Here is a 21,688-nt window from a genome sequence, read left to right as displayed (position 1 = left end):
ACGCTCTTTTTTTTTTTTTTTTTTTTGCACAACGTACCAAACTGTTGATTTAGTTGCACCTAACATTTCTGCTCTCTGATGCATTTCTTTTTTTTCCAGCCTAATGACTGTTTATTTCTCTTTCATTGAGAGCTCCTTTGATCGCATGTTGTGGGTTCACAGCAACAGCTTCCAAATGCCACATCTGGAATCATCTCCAGACCTTTTACCTTCTTAACTGATTTTGGATTAACAAGGGAATAGCCCATGAAGCCCATTATAGGGTTTTTGAGATTACTTTTTGTTAATTTAAAAAAAAAAGAGGCCGCTACATATTAAACAGCTGTAATTCATAAACCCTTACTCCAATTAGAATGTGAATATCCTCAAATTAGGCTACTTTCACATTTGCGTTTAAATCCACAGCGTTTAAAACGCATCCGCAAGTGGTGAAAAAAACACCACGTTTGTACGCGTTTACATGCGTTTTTTCCTGCGTTCGCGCTTTTGGTACGCATGATGAGAAATTTCACAAGAGAAAAATCAAGATCTAGACACCGCCAATGGGACTACAGAGGGCGTGTATTATGACGAAACGTGGAACGGTATAAATGGCCCCCCAAAAGAAATTCATGAATAGCTGTCTTTTGTTCATTCTGCTTCACAAAAATCGGAATAAAAAGCGATCAAAAATGTCACGTGCCCGAAAATGTTACCAATAAAAATGTCAACTCGTCCCGCAAAAAAACAAGACCTCACATGACTCTGTGGACCAAAATATGGAAAAATTGTAGCTCTCAAAATGTGGTAACGCAAAAAATATTTTTTGGAATAAAAAGCGTCTTTTAGTGTGTGACAGCTGACAAACATAAAAATCCACTAGAAAACCCCCTATAAATAAAAATCAAACCCCCTTCATCAACTCCTTAGTTAGGGAAAAATTTAAAAAAGGTATTTATTTCCATTTTCCGGTTAGGGTTTGGGCTAGGGTTTGGATCCCTTTATCACCTTGATGGTGGGGGGTGGCTTATCAGTGTCTAGACTTGTTTTTCTCTATTGAAACGCATGCGTTCAAAAACGCATGTGCTTAAAAACGCATGCGTTTACATAGACAGCAATTCGTTTTTTTGACGCAAACCTTGCGCAATCAAACGCATGCGTTTCCTGGCGGCAAATAGACGCCTCTAAAAATTACTACATGTTGCATTTCCGCGCCAAGCCGCAAGCGACGCATGCGTCGTCAAACGCGACGTGTCGTCAAACGCAGCAAAACGCGAACCAAAAAAAGCATGCGTTTTAAATGTTAAATATAGGAAAACACGACGCATGCGTCTATATGCGGTACAAACGCTGCGGCAAAAAACGCAAATGTGAAACCAGCCTAAAAGCGGAGATTCGCACTTTAAGCCCATATTGATTATATAACAGTATTTATAATATGTTTTGCTAAAATGCCAAAACTTGTGTCACTGTCCAAATAGTTCTGGACCCAACTGTAGAAATAAGAAGACTGCAACAATAGTAAAATAATACAAAGGGAAGAGAGAGAAACATCTAAAAAAATATACCTCTGCACTCTATAAAAATATAAGGAGCATTTGCTGGTAACAAGATGCCACAAACCAACTCAAGAAACTTTCAGTCTCTTTTAGTACCTCCCCCAGTGTCTTGTAGAAGTTTCTTGGGTGGGTGTTGTGGCCTTCAAACCTCCAGCACAGTGTTAAGCTGGGAATCACTGGGGGAGGACGCGCTTTCCTGTGCTTCAGAGGGGCTGCCGGAATCCCAAGAGCCGCTGGGGGTGTCCAGGGTATTGCCTGTAGAGCCTGTGCTTGTAGCGCTGCCTGTTCTGGAGCGGTAGGGAGGAAGTTCTGTCTGGCTGGAAATTTCCACGTCTGAAGAGTATGGTGGTGGCGGCAAAGAGAACCAGGGTGGACAAGAGCTGTAAGAGGAAGACACATTATACAATGCACAAAAGGGAACTCTCATGTACTTTCGTATATATATCAGTGGTCTCCAACCCATGTCTTTCCCACCTTCTGGTTGTCAAAAACAGCTGGAGAGCCAGGGGTTAGATTCGACAACATGGATCTACACAGCCAAACAAATATATATGAGAGATACTCACTTGTCGTCCAGCACTGCCTCAGTGTAAGATGGAGGTGACTCGATGTTAACCGGCGGCTGGTAGCCCTCGCTGGACACGTAATGGACCCCACTGTTGACATTGTAGGTGACTCTGCAGTTGTGTGGGTGGTCCAGGACCACCAGTCTGGAGAGCAGCAGTGGGTGTTGCAGCCGATGTACAGGAAGACTCATGAGGTTGGTACGTTTCCTCTGATGGTGCAGGATCAGGGCCAGCAATGCCACCACCATCACAAAGATGACCGAGCTCCCGATGATGGTGTATGTGATACTGGGGTAATAGAGAAGCTGAATCTCCGAGGATACGTACTCCTGCTCGCCGGTGCCCTCTGTGGAGGGAAAAAAAAAAACGGTTCAAACAAGTTGACTGAGTCAATAGCAAGAACATTTTTGTGACTTGATTGGAAGAGATCACTCAAAGTAAGAAAACATGGTCAATGTATCCAGTAAACTCATTAGCGGATTCAAGCTGCCCGAATCATTGGGCAGCATGAATCAGTCAATGGCTCATTATTACTGCAGCCATGTAGGTTTTACTTTGAAATGCTGCGGTGCATCAGAAAAAAATATATAGACTTTGAAAAGATGGCCGGGGACTAATAATAATAATCTTTATTTATATAGCGCCAACATATTCTGCAGCGTTTACAGCTTATCAGTTTCAAACACAACAGTCATAAGGACTAGTTAAAGGCTGGTCCCAAGTGTCTTCTCCCTTTAACTGACGTGTGTGTGTGTGTGTGTGTGTGTGTGTGTGTGTGTGTGTGTGTGTGTGTGTAGGGCAGCGGTGGTGAACCTATGGCACACGTGCCAGAGGGGGGTACGTAGAGGCGTCCCGGTGGGCACACGTGCAATCTCCTCAGCACTAGCGCCATTACTCTAATCTCCCTCATCACTAGCACTGCGGCTACTTTCCTCTGCACAAGCGCCCTCCCATCAGTCTGCGCGCGTGATGAGGAGGGTGAGGGTAGCGGTGCCAGTAATGAGGGGGATGGTGGTGGCGCTAGTGCTGAGGAGATGGCATGTGTGCCCACAGGTAGGACTGATATATTAAGACGGCAGAGGTGAGTAGTTTTTTTCTTTGTATGAGGCCATTATATTGATGGAGTACTACATGTGGCCATTATACAGTGTGGAGCTGTTATACAGTACAGATAATTACTGTATGTAAGTTAATACAGGGCCCTTTGATACTGTATGGAGCACTATGTGGGGCCCATTAAACTTTATGCAGGACTATGTGGGGCCCACTGTACTGTATGGAGGATTTTTAGTGCCCGTTATACTGTATGGAGGGCTGTGTGGGGATTACAGTTGAAGAGTCATACTGTGAAGGGGTCACCATTCTTTGTTGGGGGAATTGAGGGGGTACAGTAAGGTCATCATACAGTGCTTCTGGCAGAATTCATTGGGCCATATGCTTTTTATTGTTCTTCCATAACATATTATTCTACTATAATTCCAAAAGTTTATCGTTTTATTTAATAAGGAAAAACTTCCTCAATTGTAGACCTTTATTTTTTTTAACAAATATCAAGGTTGACTTTGCCAAAGATTTACTTTGGTCCTATGTGTATTTGACATCCCTGGCTTAAAGGGTTATTCTCATCATGATAAAGGGTTACAATTGCAAAGAGGTTGTAAAAACAAACAACTTTGCAATTTTACATTTACTGTAATTAAAAGTCCTCTCCATTCTCAAGAGCAGACCTCCACTGCATTCAGTGGCTAGTATCTTGGGCTTAGAGTGCAGCGCTTACAAGCTCTTTGCTATAGACTGTATAGCTCGCTAATGTACAAGTTATTTTTTCTAATCTAAAACCTCAGTATTCAGGTAAATTGCTGTGTTGATACTTTGCGATGAACAAGTGAGTTTTGGATTGCAGTTTGGGCACTTGGTCTCTAAAAGGTTCGCCTTCACTGGTATAGGGAAAGACCCATTAGTCAAGGGCAGGGAGAAGCCATCGAGAACCTGCCTTTTGGTCTTAGTCAAGACAAAGTTCTCGATTCATCAAGACTGGTGACAGTCACTCGTCTTGATAAGGGGGTGTGCTGGAGTCACAGGTGCGGAATTAATTAAAAGGCGCAAGCTTCTCAATAAATCAGGTGCGTTTGAAAAGTAGTGCATGTATCTGTGCACCTTGCCAATCAGGGACTTGGGCAAGTCATGCCACAGCTCATCGCGGATTAGTCGACATGCGTCGTCACTAGTGATTAGCGAACGTGCCCAGATAATGTGTTATCCGAGCATGCTCCGGTGTTAAGAGTATCTTGGACATGCTCAGATAATACGTCAGAGTTCCCACGGCTGCATAATTCGCGGCTGTTAGACAGCACATGCGGGGATTGCCGAACGGCCACAAAACATGCAGCGGCAGGGACTTGAACATATTATCCGAGTACACCCAAGATACTCTTATAACACCAGAGCATTCTCGATCATCACAAGTCGTCACACCACCGTTCCACTGATATTCGTAGAGCTGGGCGAAACGGGTGAAAACCTTGAGTTGCGCAAACATTCTACAACATTTCACACTCTTACAGCTGATTTTTGGAGAAAACGCTTTGGGGAGAAAAACCCCCCAGTAAAGATGACCCCGACTGATTACAGTACGTTTTGTAAACTGCAGCATTTCAGAGAGTAACGCACGCACGGCTGCTTTAGCGCAGATCGCGTCCGATTCAAGCTTCTTGCGGTTCATCCGGCACTAATCTACTTTTGGTTAAAGTGAATTTGACAGGAGATCTAAAGCAGATCATCTAGGTCCCATTAGGTTGGCATACGTCAGCATGTCTTATTTTCTTCCTCTACAGTGAGCTAGGACAAAACAAATATAATACAGCACAACGTACGTTTCTGTACCTTGTCCAATAAACTGTATAGTTGCACCATACGGCGGCCCACCAAGTGCCTACATCTCAGTATAATGTTGCCGCAGGGACTCTGTGCCCTTGGACACAATCCGTGCAGACAGCTTTGCTGTTCACACAAGACCTGTGAGTATTTTACGGATTAATGAGAGTATTGTACCATTCTGAAAACAAAGCGACAGCCCGCTCCTTTATATCTGTCCGGTGATTCTTCCGCCATGGAAGACATGACAGTTACTTAAAACCCTACTCTGAAGTTCCCTCTGTAGAGTGCAGCCATCTGCTTGCTGACATTTTGCAGCAATTCTAGATATCGGATTTGTCATCCCAAATTTGCAAAGCAATAAAACGTAAATGAAACTGAAGATCTTCATTTCCCGATGCGGCAGATCTGACGTTACATGGGCGAGCGGTCTGACAGTGCGACATGGACAATAAGATGCAGTACAGGGAAAACTATGAAGCCAGAAAGCAAGAAGTCACCGCAGTATTATAGGTTATTAAAGGAACACTCCAAAACAGACACACTTTGCTTGGTGCAGGGCTTACGGGAGCGTAGAATGATAGAGGGGTTGTCTGACGCCGCTTACTCCCAACATCATGAGGTGAGAATCGCTATTCAATGCAACTAGACAAGTATCTGCCAAGGTAATGTCATCTCTGCCACATCTGATCAATGCACAGAGCAGCACATTGTAGTCCAATCAAACACCACCATTTTAGAAAACTCCACCCCCGAGGAGCTGTCTAGCAGTTATAGGTCTAATGATTGTTCCACGCTAGTTGTAACCTATACAGTGACACAGAAATGGCATCCTATATTACGCCTTTTTTTCCCCGACATTGGCGGCTTACAGCCTGGATTGTATCCTGCGTATTGACATCTGAGCACATCTTATATCAAGTGAGAATCATTAAAGCCTTTGCTTTCCCAGTATGTTTAATGATGTGCCAGACAGAGAGGAAAGACAAGAGCAACCAACATCCTGCCAATATATAAAGGCTCTTTCATCATTTTATTTCCACAAATGGGAAAAAAAAAATCCTAAATAAGTTCTGACGCTGGAATGGGAACAGCCAAGTGCAAAATCACCCATTTATGACTTGCAGCTATATTTTATCTAGAGCATTGAATATGGAACTACAAATCCCAGAAGATCGGAGCGCCATACATGTGCTGCACCCCGGCAGTAAAGGGCTGACTGTACGGGGCATCCCGGCCCCTAGAGCTGCCTATGGCGAACACTTTATTTCCTAGAACTTTTCTGCTCAGCAGTCTAGGAAAGGTAGGTACAAGAAGTCATGTTACCGCCATATTGGATGTCACCAAGCTTTCCCAAAAATAGTAAAAACTTCATTGGATTTTACTGATAAAGGCTTTTTAGCACACAGCTGGTAACGTGCCCGGCAGACTACAGAGACATGGCCTGATGTCCACGACCAGTGCCCACCTTACTTGGCGCAGCTCCGCACCAACAGAGGAGAACGACTCTAATATTACAGCTTTGGAATTGAATAACATAGGATCTGCCAAAATCTCGGTGTCTGGGAGGGATAATGGCTTCTGGGGAAGGTGTAAACACCGATATAATGGAGGTGAAGAGGCGGGCTGCTCCTCCTTGTGAAACAATGACATCCTCGGCCTGTGAAGCCCAGCAAGAGCTTGGAGCGGCGCCGGTCTCTGGTCCTCCTGCAGAACTCTCGCTCCAATAAAGAGAATGCACACAATGTCAGAGAGGAGAGATAAAAATCACTGCGTAAAAAGAGATTTCAGGAGAGTCCTGCTGCGGCCAGAGATTATAGCGGAGGCCGTTTCCTGCAAAGAACTGGGCTTAAAGGGAAAGTAACTTTCCCGATTCTCCAGCTTTAAGCCTATATTATGGCTTAGATCTGACCAATAAGCATTATGTGCATGGTCATTATCAGCTGGTGCAAAAGTCCAAGGAGGCTCAATCTTAACCCTTAGGCTACGTGCTCACGTTGCGTTTTTTATGCTTTTTTGCCGCAGCGGAAACGCTTTTAAAAACACATTCCCATTATTTTTAGGCATTTCACAATTGTTGTGCCCATGCTGCGGTTTTTCTTACCGCAGCGGAAAAAAACGCAGCATGTTCATTAATTTTGCAGAAAATCAGCGATTTTTTTTACGCTATAGAATTGCATTTGGACGCATGAAAAAAAAGCCCGCATGAAAAACGAAAGCAGATTTCCTGGCAAGGGAGTCCGGGTTTGATGTGGAAAATTCTGCATACATTCTGTAACGTGGGCACATAGCCTTAAGGGGCCGGAACCTCCTTGTTCCATTGTGTCCTACTGCAGCCATGAGCTGGCAAACACTTACACTAGATCTTTTGCAAATGACGGTGTAAGCTCAAGGAAATCTGTTACACGGATCCAGCGAGCTTCAGAGTAAGGATTTACAAGCTCTATAGAAAAGAGCTTGTAAGCGCTGCACTTGTCAGCCACTGCTGATAGTCTTCATAGGTGGCTGGTAACCTAATCAGCAAGCTATAAACTACAGAATGAACAATCCCTCCATTCTTAAAATTCCAAGCTTGCTTGTTTTACAAGCAGTTTGCAATTTTAACCATTTATCATCCTGAGAATAAACAGGCAAGCCAAACTGGATTATTTGACTGCTGTGAGGGTAATAAATAGATGGGTTAGATTGTGGGGCCAGTACAGGAGATGAGAGCTCTTTTCATCTAGTCTAAGTATGAAACAAAAGGTCTCATGAATCCCGCTCAATTACCAATACACTTCTCTAAATAAGGTCTCAATTTTAATACATAAATCAGGATATTTTCAGATTAAAAAAAAAAACCTTGACAAGCTGCAATTCACATGACAACCACTGGGTGCCACGTACAGCACAAATATCTCACTACAGAGTATCGGAAAAAAAAAAATATATATAATATATATTTTTAATGCCACTCATGTCAGGAGCCAAGGACGGACACATCTGTATGTAAAAAAAAAAAAAAAACTGTAGGGAGGTTTCCAATTTTTAAAAGCTAAAAATAGATATTAGGTTATATGAGACATTGAATCAGCACTTCATCCGTCACTTCACCCCAAAATGTCATCTACTGCACCCCTTTCGTTCTCAGGATGAGACACCCATGATCATAAAGTGATGGCGTATCCTAGTGATCATTTCATAGAATATTAAAATCAATCATGCATTTTTTTATTTTTTTTAAGATGCCATTAATTAGATGTAAATATATGAAAAACTGTACACCGGATGCATCAAAGCTTTGGTGCCAGAATTCGGGAATAAAAGCCTCTGAAAAGTCGCAAAATGTAGATGAAACTCGAAGCGGTGTTTACATTTTGTGACTTCTGCTGTCTTAACGCCAGTTTCTCAAGGCAGGGATGAGGCGACTACTGCTCAAATTCATGGAGAGAGTCAGCGTTTGCTATGCCACAAATCTTACTCCTGTAGCGACTGGAGTAGGATTTGTAGCGCGGCGAAACTGACTCAAGCATGAAAGAAGCGTGAAACTGAGTCAAGCATCCCCCGTCATCAAGACCAGCATAAATCAAGCCAGTCTTGGTGAATCTGGCCATAGGAGTTAGAAGCCAATTTTTTGGAGACTCTCCATTTTGCCAGAGGTGCTATGACTGTTCACATCAACACCAGGAGACCCTGTGGATATTTCTGTAATATGAGAAATAGTGGTCAAAAGTAAGAGTGTTGGGCTCTCCTCTTTGTTCCCGCTGTAGCTTATTTGGTAAGAGCTATAGCTTGCCGAATAAACGGACCCGATCAAATTTGCTGAGCTCTAATGATAATGCAATGACTGGGCTGATCACTCTCTCTAAGGCCGGTTTCACACGTCAGTGGCTCCGGTACGTGAGGTGACAGTTTCCTCACGTACCGGAGACACTGACTCACGTAGACACATTGAAATCAATGCATCTGTGCAGATGTCAGCGTGTTTTCATGGACCGTGTGTCCGTGTGCAAAACACGGAGACATGTCAGTGTTCGTGGGAGCGCACGGATTACACGGACCCAATAAAGTCCATGGGTCCGTGTAAAACCGTGCAGGAGACAGCGCTACTGTAAGCGCTGTCCCCCCCCCCCCACGTGGTGCTGAAGCCGCCATTCATATCTTCTCTCCAGCAGCGCTCGCTGGAAAGAAGATATGATAAATCCTTTTTTTTTTTTTCTTATTTTAAATAAAGATCCATGTCCCCACCCCCTGGGCGTCCGCCCGCTGGTAATAAAATACTCACCCGGCTCCCTCACAGCGCCACCTTCTCCTGTATGAGCGGTCACGTGGAGCCGCTGATTAGTCATGAATATGCGGCTCCACCTCCCATAGGGGTGGAGCCGCATATTCATGACTAATGGGCAGCACCACGTGACCGCTCATACAGGAGAAGGTGCGGCGAGGACAGAACGCTGCGAGGGAGCCGGGTGAGTATTTTATTACCAGCGGGCGGGCACACAGGCGGTGGGAGGGGGGTGGGGACATGGATCTTTATTTAAAACAAGAAAAAAAAAAATTTTTTTTTTCATATCTTCTTTCCAGCGAACGCTGCTGGAGAGAAGATATGAATGGCGGCTTCAGCACCAGATGCAGGGGACAGCGCTTATCTCTAGCTCTGTCTCCTGCACGCTCCGTGTGGTACCCAGTCGGCACACGGGCGGCACGTGTGCCACACGGATGGCCTACGTGAGCTCACGGACACGGATAACTCCAGTATCGATTTTTTTCGGTACCGGAATTATCTGGACATGTGAGACTGGCCTAATAATGAGATTACTCTGCTGACCCTTAGGCCGGTTTCACACGTCAGTGGCTCCGGTACGCGAGGTGACCGTTTCCTCACGTACCGGAGACACTGACTCACGTAGACACATTGAAATCAATGTGTCTCTGCACATGTCAGCCTGTTTTCACGGACCGTGTGTCCGTGTGCAAAACACGTACCGCACACGCAGGAGACAGCGCTACAGTAAGTGCTGTCCCCCCCACGTGGTGCTGAAGCCGCCATTCATATCTTCTCTCCAGCAGCATTCGCTGGATAGAAGATATGAAAAATCTTTTTTTTTTTTGTGTGTGTGTTTAAAATAAAGAACCCTGTCCCCACCCGCTGTTATTTAAATACTCACCCGGCTCCCTCGCAGCGTCCTGTCCTCGCCGCACCTCCTGTATGAGCGGTCACGTGGTGCCGCCGATTAGTCATGAATATGCTGCTCCACCTCCCATAGGGGTGGAGCCCCATATTCATGACTGTAATGGGCGGCACCACGTGACCGCTCATACAGGAGAGGCTGCGGCGAGGACAGGATGCTGCGAGGGAGCCGGGTGAGAATTTTATTACCAGTGGGCGGGCGCACAAGGGGTGGGAGGGGGGTGGTGACAGGGAACTTTATTTAAAACACGGAAAAAAAAAAAAAAAAAAAGGATTTTTCATATCCTCTTTCCAGCGAACGCTGCTGGAGAGAAAATATGAATGGCGGCTTCAGCACCAGATGCAGGGGACAGCGCTTATCTCTAGCGCTGTCTCCTGCATGCTCCGTGTGGTACCCAGTCGGCACACGTGTGCCACACGGACACGGATAACTCCGGTACCGATTTTTTCGGTACCGGAATTATCTGGACGTGTGAGACTGGCCTTACCCAGTCTGTACAGCAAAGCTAAAAGCCAGCAGCAGAAATACCAGCCTCAAGCATGTCCCAATAGCTTGTGGAGTATTTAAAACAAAATTTAAATAATATAGGTCATATTCTGATGATGAAACACAGAAACCACTTCTAGACGTGGTGTATTTTCCCTTTTAAGAGGAGATGATGAGTACAGGAGAGCGGAAATGAGAGTCCGGTCCCTCAGATAACGGCAGTAATTGAATTCCATTCATCATCATCCCAGATTTGGATCAGCTGAATGAAAACCGCAGGAACTGGACGCGGTGAAAGCTAAAAACCTCGCTTTGCTGCTTCCTAAAGCAACTAAAAAAATAAGAATTCAGCGATGGGGCGGATGGAGCTGCCGGGATTCGTTAGACACAGGCTTCCTCTGAATGACATCAGGAATGAGCTTTCCATGATTAGAGAGATTACAGAGGTGTCTAATTTCTGTCACCTAATAAAATGCGGCTTTGCGCTGGAATACTGAAGCTGACAATTGGATTTGTGGCACGCTTACCCGAGACATAATAAAATAAATTGCTGCCATGTGCGGACGGCACCTTAATAATCAGAGCTAAAGGTTTCATGGAAGCGACCTTGTGTCTCTGAATATCAGACTTCTGAAGGTTCAGCTGAGAATCCCCTCTGCCATAACCTCAACACCGACCTGCGTCACTGATGTGATTACATGGAAAACGCACCAACCTCTGCCAGATCAACACTCCTCTCCTGAAGTACTCTGTGCTGCTGGGGCTGCCTCCCATTGTCAGTCTGTGACCTCTGCCTCGTCTCCATTACCGCCCTCACATCCTAATATCTCCCAGTCATATACTCTACACTATTCTCATCACAGGTCACTGCCTCCCCCAGAGCCAACACACTCAGATGTATGCTGCTGAGGTCAACGACACATTTATGTACTATAAGCAGCGTGAACCCAAATATTGTCCATGAGCCACAAAAAAAACAACTTGTTAAATACGGTAAATTGTGTAAATACATTTAAGTATCTTGAGTTACATCCTGTATTATACCCCAGAGCTGCCCTCACTATTCTGCTGGGGCAGTCACTGTATACATACATTACATTACTGATCCTGAGTTACATCCTGTATTATACCCCAGAGCTGCACTCACTATTCTGCTGGTGCAGTCACTGTGTACATACATTACATTACTGATCCTGAGTTACATCCTGTATTATACCCCAGAGCTGCACTCACTATTCTGCTGGTGCAGTCACTGTGCACATACATTACATTACTGATCATGAGTTACACCCTGTATTATACTCCAGAGCTGCACTCACTATTCTGCTGCTGCAGTCACTGTGTACATGCATTACATTACTGATCCTGAGTTACATCCTGTATTATACCCCAGAGCTGCACTCGCTATTCTGCTGGTGCATACTAACATACTGATAGGGAAAATAGATTGTGACAGCGATGATAATGTGTGCAAAACTGTAAAGCTCTGCGTAATATGTTAGCGCTATATAAAAAAAAATTAAAGATTGGTGCAGTCACTGTGTTACATACATTACATTACTGACCCTGAGTTACATCCTATATTATACCCCAGAGCTGCACTCACTATTCTGCTGGTGCAGTCACTGTGTACATACATTACATTACTGATCCTGAGTTACATCCTGTATTATACCCCAGAGCTGCACTCACTATTCTGCTGGTGCAGTCACTGTGTACATACATTACATTACTGATCCTGAGTTACATCCTGTATTATACCCCAGAGCTGCGCTCAATATTCTGCTGGTGCAGTCACTGTGTACATTACATTACTGATCCTGAGTTACATCCTGTATTATACCCCCCCAGAGCTGCACTCACTATTCTGCTGGTGCAGTCACTGTGTACATACATTACATTACTGATCCTGAGTCACATCCTGTATTATACTCCAGAGCTGCACTCACTATTCTGCTGGTGCAGTCACTGTGTACATACATTACATTACTGATCCTGAGTCACATCCTGTATTATACTCCAGAGCTGCACTCACTATTCTGCTGGTGCAGTCACTGTGTACATTACATTACTGATCCTGAGTTACGTCCTGTATTATACCCCAGAGCTGCACTCACTATTCTGCTGGTGCAGTCACTGTGTACATACATTACATTACTGATCCTGAGTTACATCCTGTATTATACCCCAGAGCTGCACTCACTATTCTGCTGGTGCAGTCACTGTGTACATACATTACTGATCCTGAGTTACATCCTGTATTATACCCCAGAGCTGCACTCACTATTCTGCTGGTGCAGTCACTGTGTACATCACATTACTGATCCGGAGTTACTTCCTGTATTATACCCAGAGCTGCGCTCAATATTCTGCTGGTGCATACTGACATACTGATAGGGAAAGTAGATTGTGACAGCGATGATAATGTGTGCAAAACTGTAAAGCTCTGCGTAATATGTTAGCGCTATATAAAAAAAAATTAAAGATTGGTGCAGTCACTGTGTTACATACATTACATTACTGACCCTGAGTTACATCCTATATTATACCCCAGAGCTGCACTCACTATTCTGCTGGTGCAGTCACTGTGTACATACATTATATTACTGATCCTGAGTTACATCCTATATTATACCCCAGAGCTGCACTCACTATTCTGCTGGTGCAGTCACTGTGTACATACATTACTGATCCTGAGTTACATCCTCTATTATACCCCAGAGCTGCACTCACTATTCTGCTGGTGCAGTCACTGTGTACATACATTACATTACTGATCCTGAGTTACATCCTGTATTATACCTCAGAGCTGCGTTCAGACTTTCATACATGAGGTTCAGAGCTACAGTAAAATCTTCCACTATTTTTAGAACGGCTCAATGTTTGCACACACCTTGCACTTGTCTTTTGTTTTCTGGGAAGTGGTATCTTACTAGGCACGGTACAGTGATCCAATGGATTTTCAGACATTTTATTGGATTACTTTGCTGGGGTGTTTATCAACAAGCTTGTCGCCAGTTTTCAATAACCAGTAGCAGAATTGTGAATGCAGCTCTGGAGTATAATACAAGCGGTCACTTAGAATTAGTGTAAGAAAAGGAGTCGCTCTGTAAATATTTCAAATGTAAAGATGAATACAACACTTACAGTCACAACGTTCTGGGGTTTTCAGTGACATTTGGCCACATGCAGGTTTTTTTTACCGTGGCACAACCTTAAAGCAAACATGATCATTAGCCATTTAGAATCAGCAATATCGCCAACCAATAATATGTCTGACATTCTGTTCTATATACACCATCACTATGTATTACTGTTCTGCATTTTCTAATGACAGCGTTTATATTGTCAGCTGCCGTCACTCAAAAACTTGCAGAAAACAGGAAAAACATAGCAGTACAGCTGCAGCGAGCATAACCCCGAGGCTCACTCTGTGATCCTTCATTATACTTCTGGAAACGCAGTGATCAGGTGGCACAATGCCATAATACAGTCATAAAGGGGGGAGGGGGGGGGGAAGCTTTTATGCAATTTTCTATCATTTTGCCTTTCCCTCAATTTTGTCAAATTATTTTCTCTTCTAAATTTGCTGGAGGCGAATCCAGTTGTCTGCCTCCCCCCGACCCCTCGCATGTCGGCGCCTTCCTGCTACGATTAGCGCAGGTCAGAAGATTGCAGTAACTGAAGCTCCGCACCACGCGGGAACCTACACCCGATGGCTGCAATCATTCCAAACGATGCGCAATATATTTACACCGCCATATAGATGTATCTGTTTAATCACAGCTTGTAAGTTGTACTTAACGCGGCGCCACGAGGCGGCAATAATGGCAGCCGATAATAAATAGTTATTGCTTTCATGAGAAAAATCGCTTGGATTTTAGAACATCTGAACGAAAGAAAATAATAAGAGAATGTGATAAGCGGCTGACAGTTCATGTATATTGGAGCTACATGTTCTCCATATATTACCACTATAGCATCTGTGAAGAATATTGGAGACATAATTCCATGTCAATCATCTTTATACTGTTGGGATTGGAATTATAAAAAAAAATCCTTCCACATGCTGTGGTAACATGACACTTAGCCAGCTCAATCAACAAAGTATTCACACCCCACCTAGCTGGTATGCAACCTTCTACAGGAAGACCCCCTTAGGTCCAGGCCATGCGGCCTGAGTCGTTTGTTCAGACAGGTACATAGTTAGTAAGGCCGAAAAAAGACATTTGTCCATCCAGTTCAGCCTATAAAGGAGTTCTGGAAATACTATGCGTCCAAGCTGTACATCGTATATATATTTCCGAGATACCCAGACCAGGGCAAGTGCATGTCTGGGTCTCAAGTAATTCTAACACGCACAGGAAGGTAGCGGTCCTAGGGCAGTGGTTATGGCGCCATTGGATCCAACTGGGCCCCTGCAACTCAGACTAAACAATTTTGCTACCTAGCTGGTAGTGGCTGTTCTAGAATGACTCGAGACCCAGACAGGCGCTTGCCCTGGTCTGGGGATCTCTGAAATACATAAGATGTACAGCTAGGATATATAGTATTTCCATAACTCCTTTATGAAATCCTAGGTGGCTGAACAAAGGACTAAGGGCACATGGCCTGGACCCACAGGGGGTCTTCCTGTAGAACGTTGCATACCAGCTTTGTTGATTGAGCTAGCCAGGTGTGACGTTACCACAGCATGTGGAGGGATTTTTTATAATTCCATGCACAATAGTATAAAGATGATGGACATGGAATTAGGTCTCCAATATTCTTCACAGTATCCAATAACTAAATTCCTCCAAGACTATTCATGGAGGGATTTTCTAATCTTATAGCAATGTTTTAATCCGCCGTCATGCTGCCATTTGCTGCTTTTCCTGGACACGCAGTTTCCGGATCTCCTTTCCTACAACTACCACGAAATCAACAAAAAAGGGGATTGAAAATACATTAGCCAGGACAAGCCTTGTTCAAACGGGGGCAAGTTTTTACTTCCGCCAGCCCCCAGCTGGCACTTTAGAAAGTCATTTATTGGGCCTAACAGCTCGCCTAAAACCTACACACGATCCGAGATGTTAATGACTCTTTCTACTAATTAAAGCAAGATTACATTTGTTTAATCGTCTGAGCCCGCCGAACAGAATGTCAATTTACCGCCAATAACAAGTGCGGTCTGTTTCTAGTTTTAATTTCTCGTGGAAGTAATCGGCAGCAGATGCTCAAAACTTTCTTTTTTGGGAGTAAAATGACTTCTGAACGGCTCCTAGTACTGCGCCGTTTTAGTTTAGGAGAAGCGTTATGAAGGGAGACATCACAGTAAATAATAAAGAGACGCCGCCGCCACTCTTCGGAGAATGGGAGCGCACCGGGTTCGGTAGAGAACAGCTGGATCTGAAATGCATTTTGAGATAAAAATGTGAGATTGAAGAACAGATGACATTGGTGTAATTCTGCTCAGAGATGAACACGCAGCATCTGTCAAACCTCCTTCCTGGAAGACTACTCAGATGACAATTTCTGTCTTAAGCCCTCCATACGGGTTAATTAGGGGTCTGCTGAATGATGGCTTGGTCCACTGTTCAACCAGCAGGTGTCTCGCCCAATCCTCCGAAATACAGGAGCGCTTCTGTGTTCTCTACGGGAGAGCTGACCTTTCTAGCGGCAGTCCAAAATCGGATGTGCTGGATTATCTGTCATTGGACGATTGGCCGAATCCATGAAAATCAGCAGGTTCAGTCCAGACTAGTCTAAAAAAATAATATGGATGGTAAATTGGGCGATTGGTTCAGTAGGGTAGGTTTGGAGTTGGATCCATTACTACCATGGAGAACATCAACTTGTCAATTCAATTAGTTTGACGTGGCATTGGTCTCCAACCCCATTTAAGGTCCATTTACATGGACCGATCGGTGGCAAAATACAAACGCCGATTGGTAAACTTTCACAGATTGGTGGCTGTTTACACTGTCAGACCAAAGCACAGGATGCACACTGAGGGATCTACACTAGATCGGTCAGTGATCAGAGGCGGTCATAGTTCTCAGCAGGGCAAGCCCCGTTTTCACAGGACGATGTAGCGATGAGAACGAGCGTTTCCAATATGGCGCGTTACAATGGCATCTTCGCACATCTCACTTGTACTGGTGAGGATCACATCTTCATGGCACAGGGGTCCTGCGTACACAGCCTGATCCTGGTGAACACATGATACAGGGTAAACGCAAACAATCCAGGAGCACAACCCCGCTGTCATCCGTTTTAAATTTCCACCCCAACTTTAAAGGGATTCTACCACAAAGGACCATTATCTTCCATCCACAAGATAGGGGATAGATACCAGATCATTGGGTGACGTTTACATCCATCACCTCCTCACCAGGGTTGTATTGTGGGACTCCGAGACCCTGCTCTAGTGATGGAGGAGTTTACAATCATTCATATATTTATTATCTATGGGCAGTTTCCACTATCTGAGCCAGCAAAATAACAAATCCCCCTAATCCATCTGCGTAATTACAGAGGAAGGTGATTTATAAGCAGAGACCTCGCCGCTGTCTGTGCGCACAACGTTTGTATTTTCCATTAGTGCAATTGGTGCAGGTGGCCACGATCTGACCGTAGCGCCGCTAGTATGTGTAGAAGGGAGGCCGGGGCTAAAGGAATACGATTTCTGTCATTTTACAGTTGTAAGAATTAAAGGGCATCCGTCAGCAGGATTGCACCCTCCAAACTATTTAGATGTGCATGTAACTCGCCCAAAGTCAAGTCCAACAATACCTTTCCATGGTCGGTCCGTTCCACCATTTGACTTGATATATACATGAGAGCTATGGTAGATCTGAAGCCTCTGTCACTCCAGCTCTATTGCCCACCTCCTCCTGCATGACTGATGGCTACTTTGCCTGAAGCCACAGCGTAGAGGCTGTCAGTCGAGCAGGAGGCGGTGGCATTAGTGACTACACATACTGTGCAGTGCATTGTGGGTGGGGATAGATCACATGTATGATACATGGATGATAGATCTATGGCACGTGATCTGCAAGAACCATGGACGCATAGAGATCAGACCTGCAGGATTGTTAGACTTACTCTTACACGTAAATCTATCGGTGGGCAGGTATGTCTGTTGGCGCTTATGATTTTTCCAGTCCTTTCCATTTATCCCCACATACGCTGACGCTATATACAGCACCGCCTGCCATATACTGTCCCACCAACTGCTTTATTAACAGGGATGACAGAACAAAGAGCGCAGAGAACGGCGTGATCTACTTTTCAATATCTCTTTTCTGTCATCTGCGTTGCTAAGATGGTCTCCGGGGAATATTTTTTTTTTTTACTAATTACAGGTTTTGTCTGAAAAAAACCAGCGTTGCCAGCGTACGAAGGATTAGTCAATTTAGGTAAAACTGCTAAGTAAAACGATCTTAGACATGGCTGTTAGATTGCCTTAATTAATAGTTTTTTGAGCACTTGATTCAGCTTAAGAACCACATGTACTCGATGAGTCCTACCTACTAGTGTCACAGGGCAAGAAACGACCAAACCGAGCCTCGGCACAGCAGCAATAACACAATGCAAACTGACCACCGATGGACGGCCAATGGCTAGCACTGTCATGGTGGAGTAAAACTGCAGGTGGTAGCCCCCGAGAGAGGTGGGAGGAAGCGATTAGCCACTGATTGCATCACTACAAGGTACAAGAACATGATCGTTTATTATGGCAATCCGACCCATAAAGAGGCACTATGTGGTCTTAGAAGGACATGATGGCGCTCCTTCAATCCTCAAACATCTGTACTCACGGGGGAGGAATAGCAGCATCTGTATTCGTGGGGAAGGATTAGCGGCATCTGTACTCATGGGAGGGAGGATTAGCGGCATCTATACTCGTGGGGAAGGATTAGCGGCATCTATACTCTTGGGGAAGGATTAGCGGCATCTATACTCGTGGGGAAGGATTAGCGGCATCTATACTCGTGGGGGAGGATTAGCGGCATCTATACTCGTGGGGGAGGATTAGCGGCATCTATACTCTTGGGGAAGGATTAGCGGCATCTATACTCGTGGGGAAGGATTAGCGGCATCTATACTCGTGGGGAAGGATTAGCGGCATCTATACTCGTGGGGAAGAATTAGCAGCATCTGTGCTCGTGGGGGAGGATTAGCGGCATTATAATCGTGGGGGAAGAATTAGTGGCATCTGTGCTTGTGGGGAAGGATTAGCGGCATCTATAATCGTGGGGGAAGAATTAGTGGCATCTGTGCTCGTGGGGAAGAATTAGTGGCATCTGTGCTCGTGGGGAGAATTAGTGGCATCTGTGCTCGTGGGGGAGAATTAGTGACATCTGTGCTTGTGGGGGAGGATTAGTTGCATTTATACTCGTGGTGGAGGATTAGCTGCATCTTTACTCGTGGGGGAAGAATTAGCTGCATCTTTACTCGTGGGGGAAGAATTAGTGGCATCTTTACTCGTGGGGGAAGAATTAGTGGCATCTGTGCTCGTGGGGAAGGATTAGCGGCATCTGTGCTCGTGGGGAAGGATTAGCGGCATCTGTGCTCGTGGGGAAGGATTAGTGGCATCTGTGCTTGTGGGGAAGAATTAGTGGCATCTGTGCTCGTGGGGAAGGATTAGCGGCATCTGTGCTCGTGGGGAAGGATTAGCGGCATCTGTGCTCGTGGGGAAGGATTAGTGGCATCTGTGCTCGTGGGGAAGAATTAGTGGCATCTGTGCTCGTGGGGAAGGATTAGCGGCATCTGTGCTCGTGGGGAAGGATTAGCGGCATCTGTGCTCGTGGGGAAGGATTAGCGGCATCTGTGCTCGTGGGGAAGGATTAGCGGCATCTGTGCTCGTGGGGAAGGATTAGCGGCATCTGTGCTCGTGGGGAAGAATTAGCGGCATCTGTGCTCGTGGGGAAGAATTAGCGGCATCTGTGCTCGTGGGGAATTATTAGCAGCATTATAATCGTGGGGGAAGAATTAGTGGCATCTGTGTTCGTGGGGGGGAGGATTTTCTATTCACCAGTAAAGTGCACCCTTCTTACAAAAATAAATGAAAATTGAGCATATCTTGGAGCATAAGGTGAAAGTCTACAGGTTGCATAGAAATGTATGGCTTTTTACTTTATTCCTAACACCTTTGATAAATTCCCCTCGTGGTCCTATGGGTCTCCAGCGGCCTCTGCCAGCAGATCAGCGGCACAAACCGTTCTGCTCGAGGGAGAAACGTTCAGTCTTGGGGATGGATTTCATACAAGAGGCTTTCTGCCTTGCAATGGTTTCAGGTTAGTCATGTACAATCTATCGTCTATCTGTTCTCTTTTTTATTTTTTGGCAGAAGTGGAAGCCTCCCCTGGCGATGGAATGGTGAACATCAGCATTCGGAGAACTTCAGTAATCTGCATTTGGGATGCTTGAGGCGAAATGTGAGCAAGAAGGAAAAACCAAATATATATAGAACAATGAGCATCTGTTTTCTGCTACCCGGTGATTTGTGTGTAGCTGCCGAGCCGGCGCTAAGCCCTGCGCACAACGCCGGCCCCAGAATTGTACCGCGCAGAACAACCAGCTCAGCACTTTGTGCTGCCGATGTTGTTCTGTCATCTCTGAAGCTGCTGAAACCAGAAATAAAAGAGAAAAAAAAAGGGGAAATAAACTGCTTGTTTGTAGCTGCCACGGTCGATTTTATCATCTCTGGGGGCTACGTACCGTATCACCGGGGTATTTACTTGGTGTTAAATGGCTGCAATGTTGCCCAAGATGATACGAACACGTTGCAAACATGAGATACATTAACTCTATGGTCGGCTGCACATTATATGGTAATCACACCAACTATCCCAATCATTTTAGGTCCGATCATGCCCATAGACATAGGAAATTTAAGGGGCATTCCAGTTTAGATAAATGGTCACTATGTTGTTAGGTGATGGCTGTTATATTGGTGTGGGTCTTAGATGGGGAGAATTATCCATATGACTCTGACCCTACTTATTATGCTTTGCTTACATATCGCCATCATATTCCACAGCGCTTCACAGACTTTATCACCGCCGTCCCCGATGGGGCTCACAATCTAGATTCCCTATCATTATGTCTTTGGAATGTGGGAGGAAACCGGAGAACCTGGAGGAAACCCACACAATCCTTGGTGGGATTTGAACCTAGGACCCCAACTCTGCAAAGCCACATTGCTAACCACTGATCCCCCCGTACAGTGCTTATTACCACTGAGCCGTACGGCATGGAGTATCTGCACTGCTCCATTCTACCGAGGATAAAAGCTCTCCATTCTGGCGATCGTCGCAGGTCCCAGAGGTTGGACCTCCACCATATTCCAACCATTGCCTATCGTGATGGCCTGCTGCCAAGATCCCGATGGATTTGCAGTCACCTGTAGGGAACCTGGTAACTGTTCGCACACTGCTCCACCGATGCCCCCCAAGCCGTCAGAGCATGAGGGGGACACAGCGTAATGTCTCGTGCGCACATCGACACCTTTTATGTTTTAATAGAATTGCGCCACAACTGATACAAAAATCCCACAGGATCTTCTCCTATTTCTATACAACTGTTAATACCGCCATCTATGAGCAAGAAGCAGAATACAGCAGAGTGAAGTAGAGTATATAAAATGTAATTGTGACAGCACGCAGTCCAGGTTCTGCAGAGATGAAGGGGTTAAACCATTCTTCAGAGGCGAAAACTGTTTACCACCAATAAGAGGCAACAAAACGAAAAAACTTCAATTAATTTCTCTGGTAATTATGAGAATACTCTGGGCAAGCAGAAATAGGCTTAAGAGCGGCATAATTAGAGGGACTAGTTTTTTTTTCTCCTAATTATGATGAATATGCATGAAGCGGGCAGGACGCAGCACGCAACGGTGTCTAATTAACCGCGTGCCGCTTGTCTGCTCACAATGTATCTGGGCGACTTCGAGGTTCATCTGAGCGTGGAAGTGAGAAGCCGGAGAAAAGGAAAGTCACACGGGGTCAGGACTTTATTTTCCTGAAACAGCGCCACTCGTCTCCATAGGTCATGTTGGGTATTACAG

The 21,688-nt window shown here is 45.1% G+C and overlaps 1 protein-coding gene across 1 annotated transcript in view; it reads right to left on the bottom strand.

Moving 5' to 3' along the window:
• Positions 1-87: 87 nt before the first annotated feature.
• Positions 88-21,688, bottom strand: part of LDLRAD3 (low density lipoprotein receptor class A domain containing 3) — a 142,927-nt gene continuing 121,326 nt past the window's right edge. Inside the window, exons 5-6 of the mRNA XM_069739947.1 lie at positions 2,105-2,450; positions 88-1,918 (exon numbers count right to left, since the gene is read on the bottom strand). Coding sequence (XP_069596048.1) covers positions 1,681-1,918; positions 2,105-2,450 — 584 coding nt within the window. The 3' untranslated portion in view covers positions 88-1,680. The remainder of the gene's footprint in view (positions 1,919-2,104; positions 2,451-21,688) is intronic.

Source organism: Ranitomeya imitator, chromosome 9 (genome assembly GCF_032444005.1).
Source record: "Ranitomeya imitator isolate aRanImi1 chromosome 9, aRanImi1.pri, whole genome shotgun sequence".
Classification (NCBI taxonomy): Eukaryota; Metazoa; Chordata; class Amphibia; order Anura; family Dendrobatidae; genus Ranitomeya; species Ranitomeya imitator.
This window is presented reverse-complemented; position numbering and strand designations above follow the sequence as displayed.